We start from the raw sequence: 12,108 nt of genomic DNA, 5'->3' as shown, positions 1-12,108 counted from the left end.
GTCAAACTGAATATTAACTATTCCAAATATTTTAGAGAAAGAACAGCAAAGCAGAGCTACTCCAAAATTAAACTCCAAAGAAATATAATTGTTTGAACTTTTTTTAATTCAATAAACTTTATTTCATTTACTCACTTGTTAAATAATAGCTTACTGTGGTTATTTTCTTTAACATGTTGATGCCTAATTTTTATTTCCAATTAAGAATATTTTTAACATTTTAAAATTTTTAAATTTCTTTGTTTAAATGTCTTGTAAGACATTATACCATACACTATACCATGCTAAAAAAACAAACAAAAAACACTTAAAATAGTAAGAAACACTTATACTGTATATTATAGTGTATATTACCAGACAACCATTTTTAAATGAAAAACTTTTTCAAGTATTTGAATGAATAAAATGCAGAAAAATCTTCCCACAACCAACAGAGATAAAAAAAAAAAAAATTAAATTTGGAGTCCATAATGGTTTCTTAAATCTACCTTTCTAAATCTGAAACTTAAAAAAATATTACCTATATCTATTTTTGTCTTTAAAGTTATTTGACAAATATATCTTCTGTATTTTTCATAGCAGCAATTTAAACTTACAAAGTCATTGTAATAAAGTTAAATTGGTTAAAAGGAAATATTATTCTTAACCTATTTATACCTTATTAATGCTTTGTATTAGATAAAGTTCTCTCGGATGACCGAATAGGAGTTTATAGAAAAGCAATTACATGTTCCCTACCCTAGTGGCCATTTGCAGTACTGCAAGGATTTCTATCTGTAGGTTTAGCTCTACCGTCTGAAGCCTCATTGTTCCACAAATATAATAGAAGGCTCATTTTCTTACTCATCCCTGTCTGGTAACATATACGCACTTCTTACTTTTTTCTGTGTTGTTTAAGATGCCTTTCCTTTCAGATCCTCCAAATAACACGTCAGTGAGCTACTCTGGTCCTGTGAAAGAGGGAAACCTCACAACTCTCACCTGCAACTCTGATGCAAACCCGGCTGTGGACAGTTACTCCTGGTTCAAAGTCAGTGGAGATGATGAGGTCTCAATGGGATTTAAAAAGATGCTGTCAACCCCAGTCACAGAAGTGGACAGACAGTTTTACTGCCGGGCCAGTAACAAACATGGATCCCAGAACTCCTCCATCACTTATATAGATGTGCACTGTAAGTCTGAGGGAATCATTTATCCATGTTTTTGTCTAGAGTTTGTGAACTTAGTAGTTGTTGTATTTCTAGTTTCTCCAAAGGAAACAGCCGTAATCGTGGACCCCAGCGGTCCAATCCTGGAGGACAGCTCGGTTTCTCTGTCCTGCAGCAGCCGTTCAAACCCACCAGTGACCAACTACACCTGGTACAGAGATGACGAGGTGGACCAAGAGACCGGACCGATCATGAAGATTGAAGATATCAATCCCAGCTTTAGTGGGGATTATCACTGCACTGCAGAGAACAGCCTCGGAGAGGAAACGTCTGCAAAGGCCCATCTGGATGTTCAGTGTGAGTTTGTTCTGCACAGAGGAGTGTTGTGTTGAAGATGCTGCTACTGTTGGTCCAGCTGTGATAACCCAGACATGATCTGCAGCCAGGAAGACGACAGTGTGTGGACCTCAGACAGGGAGCTATTGTCATGCTGTATGACAGCATTTAAAATCCTGTCTGTGTTAACAGTCCATCATGCTGAGGTCCTGTGTGTCCCAGTGTGTCTACTTATGTGTAGCTGTTTGTCTGCATCCTGACGGACATGTGACTTTTGAATATTAACAAGTTACGGTGGTGACAGTTTAAAGAAAAATAACTTCATGTGGATGAGATAGTTTTACAGTTGTTGATTTTTTATGTTTTTTTTTATCCTACTTCAAAGATGGGCGGGGCTTTTATTTTGGAGGTCAGAGCATGATGTCGTGACACTTCTGAAATGTCATGAGACTTACACCAGTTGACACAAAAGTCAACTGTAATGCCTCAATTCAACCTGCAGGGGGCATCACACACACAGTTTTGGACCATAATATTTAGGAATTCAACAAGTTTATTTTAAACAGTCAAAAATGTGTCAAGGACCAACAGACAACACTTTTAAAACCCCATTTATAGAGGTCAACTGCCAAAAAAGTAGATTAAGTGTTTGGTAGCCCTTTTACTAGGCCCAAAACACAGTCCATTCAAAATCATTCTTCTAAATCCTGTGTTTCAGTTCCACCCAAGAACACCTCGGTGTCAGCTGACCCCTCTGGTACAGTTCTGGACGGCAGCTCTTTGACTCTGACCTGCACCACCATTGCTAATCCAGATGTGGTGAACATCACCTGGTTCCGAGCGGCAGGGAGAAAGAAGGAGGTGGTCGGATCTGAGCAAGACTTTACTTTTAATGTGTCAAAACTCTCTGAAGATTTTTACTTCTGTGAAGCTGCTAATATTCATGGGTCTGAATTCTCAGAACCTGCAAGAATCGATGTTTCATGTAAGACTCTGTTTTGCACCGTTCCTGTGTTTTTCCTGGCTTGGAACTTGCATAAACAGATTGTTTCTGCTTTTCAGTTGCTGCAGAGATACTGTCTTCTTCTCGCTGCGTCAAAGTTTTATCGCAGACCCGATGTTCTTGTGACAGCCAGGGAAACCCGCTTCCTTCTGTGTTTTGGGAGCTGGCAGGAGAACTGGTCAATCATTCTGCTGACATCCCAATCCGGGAGATAATCCTGGGAAGTGGGATCATTCGGAGCCAAATCACTCTGTATCGCCTGGATGAATCTGTACCGTCTCTAGTGTGTAACAGCAGCAACTCCTTGGGGTCCGACAGTCTGGCCCTCAATGTGTCTTCTAGTGAAATCCAGCTAGGTAGGACCTTCACCAGGATGCTGATTCAAACTATAATTTTTTATAGTTTCTTATTAATGTGAGTGATGGGAATTTTTCCAGGTCTCCATCCTCTGTCTTTGCTGATTGGCTGTGCAGCTGGAGCGTTGGGGATGATGCTGATTTGCATCCCATTGCTGGTTTATGTTTGCAGGTGAGAAAATAAAAAAATATTGTTAAAAAGACAACATTTTGAACACTTTGGAAACTTTTTCATTTGTTTTTCAGGCTTCCCTCTTTTTAATTAAAAGCTATTTCTGACTTTCTTCTCTTAATTCTTAAAATGTCAGTTTCTCACTGAAAAAACAGGGCTTTGAGAAACATTTTATTTTTTTTAGTAAGTTAGTAAGTAGAACATTTTCTTATAAAATAATGCTGCATAACTTTAATTTAAAAAACGTGAAAAAATTATTTAAATGCCATTTTAGCACCTTGTATAATGTGTAGTCTGGGATTTTTGGTCATCATTTCACTGGAAATACATTTTTGGCATTTAACAAATACTTTTGTTAATCTTAGGAAAAGAAAAGGCAGCTTTTCAGTCAACAAACACCTAGAGGAGCACTTAGGACTTTTAGTCGTCGGTGATGTAAGTTCAAGTTTTCAAACTATTCAATTGTACAGTGGTTTAACATGCATGAAACATGACAAGTTTGTGTTCAAACATTATTTATTGTAAATCTGCTTACATAAATAGTTGGTTTAAAAAAATGTATATTTTTTTTTTATCTTTGCAGACCAGCTCTCTACGTTCCACTAAAACTGCTGTGGAGAAGAACAACACTAGAAAAACAGAATCTCTGAATTACGTCCATGTGGAGTTTGCTTTACCCCAGGTCAGATCAGAGGATGATCTCAAAGATGTGGAGATCAAAGAAGTGGCACCAACTGAGATCTGCAGAGAAAATAGCGAAACAAATGTAAAAGATAAAGAGAAAGTGACATAAATGAATAAGGAACAGGTTTATGGTCCTGATTTTTCCTACAGCAGGCTTGTGAGGGTTAATAAAATATGATACAGTGATCTCATGAATTAACACATTTTTAACAAAATTGTCCTCCAGTAGTGTATATATTTTTAAAAATATGCCGTAAACGTAGGCCATGACCACCCAAGTCACACACATAAAACTGAGAGTCCAGCTTTTTTGCTTTTTTTTTAACATTGTCAAAAAATTATTTTTAATGAAGTCTTTGTAACATTATCAATGCTAACATGAAATAACCTGTTGTCCCCTTCTGTCTAAAAGTTTATTTAATAAAACTTTATTGCAAATAAAAAAACAAGACATTTTAATTTAAACTGTGTTTATTTCAAATTTGAATGTTGTTTTTGAAAGATGAGGAATTATTTTACACTGCAGACTGTTTATGATTGATCCACATACATGATGTAGATATACTAAAGTTTTATTTTATGGATATGAACTTAAAATGGTCAAACATTGTTTTCATACAAACTTCAATAATTTATGAACTTACTTTTAACAGTGAGGCGAACTCTCTTGATCAAATATTTGTCCTTGTTATCTGTTGTTTGACAGGAAAACTCTCGCCCGTCGTCCCTCCAACTGGCAGGAAAACTGTATGAAATGCTCTTAGCTTGTCCAGAACTCTGGGAGAGTTTTCCAGGTGAAGAGTCGATTCTTAGGTTTGAAGGACATGTTTGTAGCGTGGAGCATGTGAGCGTGACCTTTTCAGAGTCCAACACTTCAGGTGGCTCTTCAAACGTGATTGGACACGGATTATCTAAGAAACAGGAAGTAGATGACAAAAAGTATATTAAAATGTTTTTTTATGGCCCGCAGTAGCAATCACTGACTGCAAGTACAGTCAGCGATTTTGTTTTAATGAATTTTATATGTGTAGCTAATGTCAAAAAGGGAAACTCAAATAATAAACAGATTTAGTACGCACAAAGATCCTGTGAACTTGATTAGGATTATAACAAAATGCTGAAGACAAAGAAAACAAATCAGCATATCAGTGTAAAAAGACCTTATAAAAAAAAACAAAAAAAACTTTCCTGATTTGAATACTATAGTTTTTAGACCAGAGCTTTGCAAAAAATGGGGTGGAATAAGATTTAATTTGTCTGTAATAAAACAATTTATTTTGCCTTTCTTTCTGCTAAAGTTAGCTTTAAGCAAAAAAGTTCTGTTTGAAATTTTTACATGTTTTTCTTGATTCTATCATCAATAGAACATTTCGATTGTTCTTCACAATTTTGAAAACTTTTATAATAAAATTTGAAAAATTCTAAACTTTAATATCTGATAACAAATACTGCTGTTTTGAAATTAGTACAGAAGAAACAATTATTTTTTTTAATTCATCAAATTTGTCTTATAGTATGACTCTTAAGTAAATTTAATGTTTCTGTAAATTTTAAATTATTTTGTTTCTATAAATTTAGTAAAAATGGTATACTTGAGGTTTAATTTATGAAAGTTCACTAGTATAGTCCCTGTATGTTTAGTATAGGACGTATACAAACTGAATATTTCCTCAGATTAAATTGGAACATTTGAATTTACACTACACGTATAGTATATAAAAAGTAAGATTCTCAATTTTGTCGCGTTAACTCAAAATACATTTGACGCTATCAATTTTTTTGACTTTTTTTTGGCACTTGTGTCCTTCCATATATCCACTCAGAAGGCAGAAACGGATGCTGAGAGGGGACTCCTAAATAACAAGTCCCTTTTTAAGACCATGCCAGGTGGCTCTGTGGACAAAACTAAAATGATCTGTAGTTGTTCCCGGTGTGAGATGACTTATCATCACAACAGATCAAGTTTTAAGTAGCACCTTCTAGCCAAACACACCGCTCCCCCATGCAAAGCAGATGACGCTGGATAGTTTGCAGCATAAACGTCTGACCACCTCAACAACTTGCAAGCTTTCAGGGGCCGTAGCTTAATGCATAGCTACAGCTTGCAGACTAATTGATAACCCAATCCATGTTTCAGCATGTTTTTTTTTAAATTCTGAAATCTTGTCTGAATTGTTGCAAAAGTAAAGTATTTGTAATTAGAACAATGCTTTTCTGCCATTTTTGTTCTCATAAACAATGCAAAACTGCTAAATATTATTAAGTACACATTAGTTTTTCTACAAAAAATTAACCCATCAATATACAATTAATTGTGACTCAACTATGGACCATCATGGAATTATTTGCACCTAAAAACTTTATTTGCACTAATAAAAACAAAACTTTGAATATACTGGGTCATTTTCAAGTATACTTATAGTACAATTAAATAGACACATTTTTACTGTGGGATTGACCTATAGTCAATCTTAAACTTGAATTGTTATTTGCATTTAAAAGAAATGTTACAGTAAAATTTCAGCTTAAATTTTTAGTTTATTCAATATTTAAAATATATTTTACACTTACCAACAACTGTTAGATTTGCTGCAGGGTTTGTTATCCATTTTACATTTTCAGATTTCCTGAAGAATTTCATCAAATAGCTTCCACTGTCATTTATTGTTAGTCCACAGATCAAAATGTTGCAGAGCTGTTCTGGTCGGCTTGTTTTCTGACTTGTAAGTAAAAAAATCAGAGACGTTGTTGAAGAGTGAACTGACAGGCCACTTTGATTGATCGGTACTGTGAATAACAGTTCCAGTAAAGCTGTGTTCTCCAGTCCAGATTTCATCCTTCAACCAAAACCAGTCCGCTCCTTCCACAGAAATATCTGCACTTTTGGGTTTACATTTGATGTGAACGCAAGAATCTTTCACAGCTTCTCTAAAACAAAAGGATGGTCTTGATATAAAAACACATCGGTAGAATGAAAACGGTATCATTAATATGTAAACTTCAACACAAATAATATAGAATTGAACCTTAAATGGAGGTAATAGAGGAAAAAAAAACAACGTACTTTTCACAATAGAAAGAAACACCGACCACCAAAACATGTGAGCATTTATTTTCAAGCTGGACAAAAACAAAAATTGTGTTTGTAAAACTCTGACTATTAAAAATATTCCTGTGCATTCTTTAAATACTACTTCATAACAATTTAATTTTCAACTATAAAAAAATAAGAAGCTAAATCAACTAAAACAATTTAAAAGTGCAGAACTGTGAGCTTACCGGTACTAAAAAAAGATCCAAACCACACTGGAGGAAGGCTTGGACACACCACATGCAGAACAGACAAACCACCACTCAGTTCACCATCAGATGCTCCAGACAGCTGGAACAAGAAAAACAATCAGTAAAAAGAACATAAAAGTCAAAAGAAAACAATACAACCTATAAACAGAAGTTAAACTTGAAGTTGCTTTGCCAAAAAAAAAAAAATGCTCAATTTTATCTTCAGGGCTCCACAATTTAACAACAAATTGCCTTAAAAAAAAAGAGTGCAACAAAATCTGTCAAAGTGGTCCAGCAGAAATGTGGTTCTGCTCACTCCAACAGACACAGATCTATAAGTAGCACTAATGTAGATCTATGTCTGTGCTGGCCTTGTATCACATCACTGGATGTCAGCTTCTACATTTCATTGCAGACAAACTATTCTGTAGATTTCTAGACTTCCTCTTTATCCCTTCTCTTTGCCAGTAATTGAAGTGTGCATAATCCTAAAATATTCAAGTTAAAAAAAATCCAAAAAGTATTTAAATTCCTCTGGAGGAACCCATATTTGTTGAGTAGAGAACATCAACAATTTCCATACATGCAGCAGAAACAAGGCTTTCTTCGTCTGCATCAATGTTTAAATGAACATAGGATTTGGAATGTGTTTTGCAAAGAAAATACATTACCTGAGACTATTTACTTGACCTGTTTCTAGACAAAATCAAACATTTTGTTAGTACACCCCTGCATCTTTATTCCAACATTTGCTATTTTTTAATACTAGTTTTTTACATTTTAATTTAAAATTATTTAAGAATGTAAGAACCTTTATCAACTACAGCAATTTGATAGCGCAGGAGTGGCAATTCACCAAAATCAAATCAAAACCAGCCAGAGTGCACAACATGCGGAACAGAAAAATTCACTCCACTATCTGATGCTTCAAACTCCTGGAACACGAAAAAGAATGATTACCTGAAAAGAAACAAATCCCACTTAAACAAAAAACATACTAAAAACTAATTATAAATCTGAAGTTGCACTGTTTTGCCAAAAACAAAAGTTCACATTGCATCCTACCTTCTGGGCTGCTTTCCCTAGAACAACAAATTTCCAAATATAATTTGACAAAATAATATTTTTAATTGAGCAATAAAATCCACAATAGTGTAATTGACACCGCTGTGGGCTAGCAGGACCGCCGCACACAATCCAGTAAGTGAAGACAGTGAAGTTGGCGCGTTCCAACAAGCCGCACCTGCGTGGATCTGTGCCCATGCCAGCCGTGTTATATCATGTCACTGGAGGTGGGCGAGGCCTACCAGACACAATACGCTTCAGAGCAAATAAAACATTCAGTAGATTTCTTGTCTTCTCCCCTGTCCTTTCTCTTTGCCAGTAATTTAAGTGTGCATTTTCCAAAAATGTTAAAGTTTAAAATCACAAAAGTATTTTAATCTCTTTGTGTGAACCAATACTTACTGAGTAGAGACCATTACAGATTAGCATACATGCTGTAAGGATGATTTAAGGTGCATTCAGAGCATCTTCGCAAAATATATTTGCACATTTACACCCATCCATCTTCTAAACCTGCTGCTTTCCTCTCAGGGTCCAACCCATCTACTGTTGGGAAAAAGTGGTGTACACCCTGCACAGGTCACCACTCTGTTACAGGGCCACACTGACATTCACACCTTGAACACCAGGTTTCACATTTAGAGATACCAATTATCCTATGAAACATGTTTTTACTTGTGAAGTTGAATTCATTCAGTTTCTGTTCAAAGTTTTTTATGATGCTTTATTGTATGAAAAAAAATATTAATTAGGCTACACAACAGTATCTGATAAGGGTTCAACATATAAAAAAGACACATTGTAAAAAAAAAACAAGCTAAAGGACCAGCTGCATTAAGGCTGTGACATCATCAGTTAGTTTTGCACTATGATTTTATACGCCCTCAAAAGGATGGAAAATCCTTCTTATTCTAAGATTATAAAATACAAATAATATAAACATATAATACCATTACAATGTATTGAGAATATAAAAGCAATGTAAAGAAAAAAGACACGAAATACATTCAAATCATAACTTTTTAAACAAATGAATTTAGGATATTTGAAAAAAAAATAAAGTTACCAAGAAAAAGTTGACAAATATATAACTATTTAACACAATAAAAATATTGTTTAAATACAAGATAAGAAACATAAAAACATTTGCAATTTTTTACAGTTTTCAAAGCAACAGTCAAAGATGATACAAAATGACTAACATGCGGTCAATACTTTTTAAACGCCAGATTAGTTTCCATAAAAACAGTTTTACCATTACTCTATCATTGATGCCTTAAAAGAAGTTGAAGATGTTTGAGATATTTGGGGGTGAGGCAGAAGAGGTGATATTTTTTTTAGTTTTGAAGTAGAATTTAGCAATAATCCTTGTTAAGTACTCTCATAACTCCCATGATGCATTGCGTGGGTTTATGGAAGAGGTACTGGATTATAATGAACACTACATTTTCTGTGTGAATATTCTCATTTTGGCCGTTTTGGAGAAATTATTGGCACAGTTAATCAATAATACATAATTTTAATGACTTTCTGTGATTTATGCAACAGTTCTGGTAAAGCATTTGGCCTCAGTCTGGATTAATGCTCTTCGGGTCTTAAATTGGATTTGAGATTACCGAGTTTCTTCCTGAGAGCTGCCGGCGTTTCTCCTGCTTCTCTGATGTCCAGGCTTTGGTTTAAAGTTCACCTCTGCGTAATTGACCCTTACAACATCTTCATCCTAGACTGAGTCACTTTCATCCAAAGGTTCAGCTGCATGCTCATCAGAGATGTTCACATAATCCATCTGCACCTCTTGTTCCTTCAAAGAGAAAACAGAAAGATTTTCAGAGTTTCATCATAGATTTCTTAATTAAAGGGATGTGGGAGGTCAGTAATGTTCATAATAGATTAACTTTGGAGACAGAACACTAAAAAAGAATAGAGCTGTGATGTTTTTGTGATTGGATATTCCACCCTGTTTAAAGGTGTGGACAGGTCATTGTTACAGGTAACAAGCGGAAGATTGAGGAGCTTCTTAAATAAGAAATATATCTGTGAGGGACAGATTTTGTGCTTGTTTGTTGGCGTTAAGCACCTGTTTTCTGCACCATTATACACTATTTTTTTTTAAATCATACAATTTGATTGCAAGTATTTCTTTTTTACCATCTGTCTCTCACATCTGAAGTGTTTCTGTAAAGATCATTTCAGACCAAATTCATCTTTTCAAATAGAACAACTTGGAGACTGACAGATAATTAAATGCTTCCATGCTTTCTTACCTCACAATCATTGCAGACTTGTGTGTTTATTGTTCCCTGCTGAAGTAATTTCTTCTTCCTGTGGTGAAATTCATTTATAAATTAAGATCAAATGAATAATTTAAACATGGGCATTTGTTTGAATTTTTTTTGTTTGTTGAAGACAAATTTATATTTCTTACCTGTGCAATTTAAAACCTACAACCAATATGAAGGTCAAAATCAGGCCAATAAGAAAAAGTTTCACAGCTGTTGATCCTGTAAGTCGTGGCCCAGAGACCATGTAGTCTGTGGTATAGAATAAAGAGAAACCACATGTAACAACAATTTATTGATGCGTACAATTGTCCTACTTTCTGATTTGAAAGAAGCCAAAAATGATCAAATTTTTGGATCTTTCTTTTTTAAGTACCATCAAACAGCATTATGGGTTCAGACCATCATTTACAGAACTTATTTTCAGCAACAAAATAGTTCTTGATTGTACTCTCCTACTTGGTTGGAGAACACTGTTAAATCCCATCAAATCAGATCCGAAGATTGCATACACAAAAATAATGTAAATAAATTACCCACTAAAAATTTTTATAACAATATTTCTATTTTGGGAAAAAACAGACAAATTAAGCTTATGTGATTCACTAAATGGTTTGAATCTCAAGATCATTTCAACAATACAGTTATTGATATATATATCTATACATATATCTATATATATATATATATTTATAGATATATATTTTTTATTACTTTTTTTGGTCTTAACATGTTCAAAAGTCCTTCAGATTTGTTTTTCAATTACATAAATGACCTTTGTTTGAAATATAAAAACATGTTATAACATTTTTACCAAGTAAATAAGTTAGTAAATGTACTGATCACTCACATTCAACCTCCAGGATCTTCTCTTGGCTTGTCTGATTTCCTTCACTGTTTGATGCAACACAGATGTAAGATCCAGCATGGGCTGAAGTTGCATTAAATTTATTTATGAAACTTTGTTTTTTAGATTGGGTTGAATATTTTCCTGAAGAATGATTATATGATGTTGAACATGTTTCCACAGTGAAATTTGCCGCTGGAAAACTTTCAGTGGTACAGTTGACTGTGACGAGCTGACCCTCTGTGACCTTTGTGACCATGGTCAACAGGACGTTGGTGGGAGGAACTGAAAGAGAAAACAGCTGAGATTTAAGGGTTGAGTTAAACAAGTTTTACCTTTTCACACTTGCACTTAATCTGCCAAGTACAAAAAAGTAAACAGACAGTATTTAATTGTAAGTTGATTAACAGTCAAACAATTGTCTTGAAGTTGTTAACAATTTAAAACATATTCCATAAATTTGTATAAGCCGTTTGCTGAAGACAAAGCTGCAAAGAAATAGTTATGTGGTTATAAAAATGCTTAATTCATGATTAAGATAGAAATGCCAGTTTCTTGTTCAGTAATCTTTAGGATTATGAGTGTGTGAGATAAAATGTGGTGATCTGAATCAGACCATCTCTTTGAGCGTCTGGAAAAGCGCAGATAAATCTAATCCATTATTATTATTATTATTATTATTATTATTATTATTATTATTTATGATTCTGGATCAATAAAATTCACTTATGTGGTCTATTTAGTTAAAAACACTAGCAGTCGTACTTTTGACTGAAATAAACTTAAAAAAGTTGTTACTCACACAAAACTTCTATACAAGTACTGCCATTCCCTTGACCGAGGATATTGGATGCAGAGCACACGTAACATGCTTCATCTGTTCTTTGAACCTGACTTATATTGAAAACCTTTTGGTCTGTTTGTAAAATCATTGGT

The 12,108-nt window shown here is 34.4% G+C and overlaps 1 protein-coding gene across 1 annotated transcript; it reads left to right on the top strand.

Annotated features, from left to right (window-relative positions):
- Positions 1 to 743: 743 nt before the first annotated feature.
- Positions 744 to 8,466, top strand: LOC112143777 (B-cell receptor CD22). Its single transcript, XM_024267974.2, has 7 exons — positions 744 to 1,172; positions 1,245 to 1,505; positions 2,203 to 2,469; positions 2,547 to 2,843; positions 2,925 to 3,015; positions 3,381 to 3,450; positions 3,599 to 8,466. The coding sequence occupies exons 1-7, from the start codon at positions 899 to 901 to the stop codon at positions 3,806 to 3,808; spliced, it is 1,470 nt and encodes a 489-aa protein (XP_024123742.2). The 5' UTR covers positions 744 to 898; the 3' UTR covers positions 3,809 to 8,466.
- The last annotated feature ends 3,642 nt before the right edge of the window (positions 8,467 to 12,108 follow it).

This window comes from Oryzias melastigma, linkage group LG16 (genome assembly GCF_002922805.2).
Source record: "Oryzias melastigma strain HK-1 linkage group LG16, ASM292280v2, whole genome shotgun sequence".
Taxonomy (NCBI): Eukaryota; Metazoa; Chordata; class Actinopteri; order Beloniformes; family Adrianichthyidae; genus Oryzias; species Oryzias melastigma.
The sequence above is the reverse complement of the archived record's forward strand: the minus strand, read 5'-3'. Positions and strand labels throughout refer to the sequence as shown.

Coding starts and splice junctions, on each gene's coding strand:
- LOC112143777 (XM_024267974.2), top strand. CDS start 899: ATGCCTTTCCTTTCAGATCCTCCAAATAACACGTCAGTGAGCTACTCT. Junction 1,506..2,202: donor GGCCCATCTGGATGTTCAGT/GTGAGTTTGTTC, acceptor CCTGTGTTTCAG/TTCCACCCAAGAACACCTCG. Junction 3,016..3,380: donor TTGCTGGTTTATGTTTGCAG/GTGAGAAAATAA, acceptor TGTTAATCTTAG/GAAAAGAAAAGGCAGCTTTT.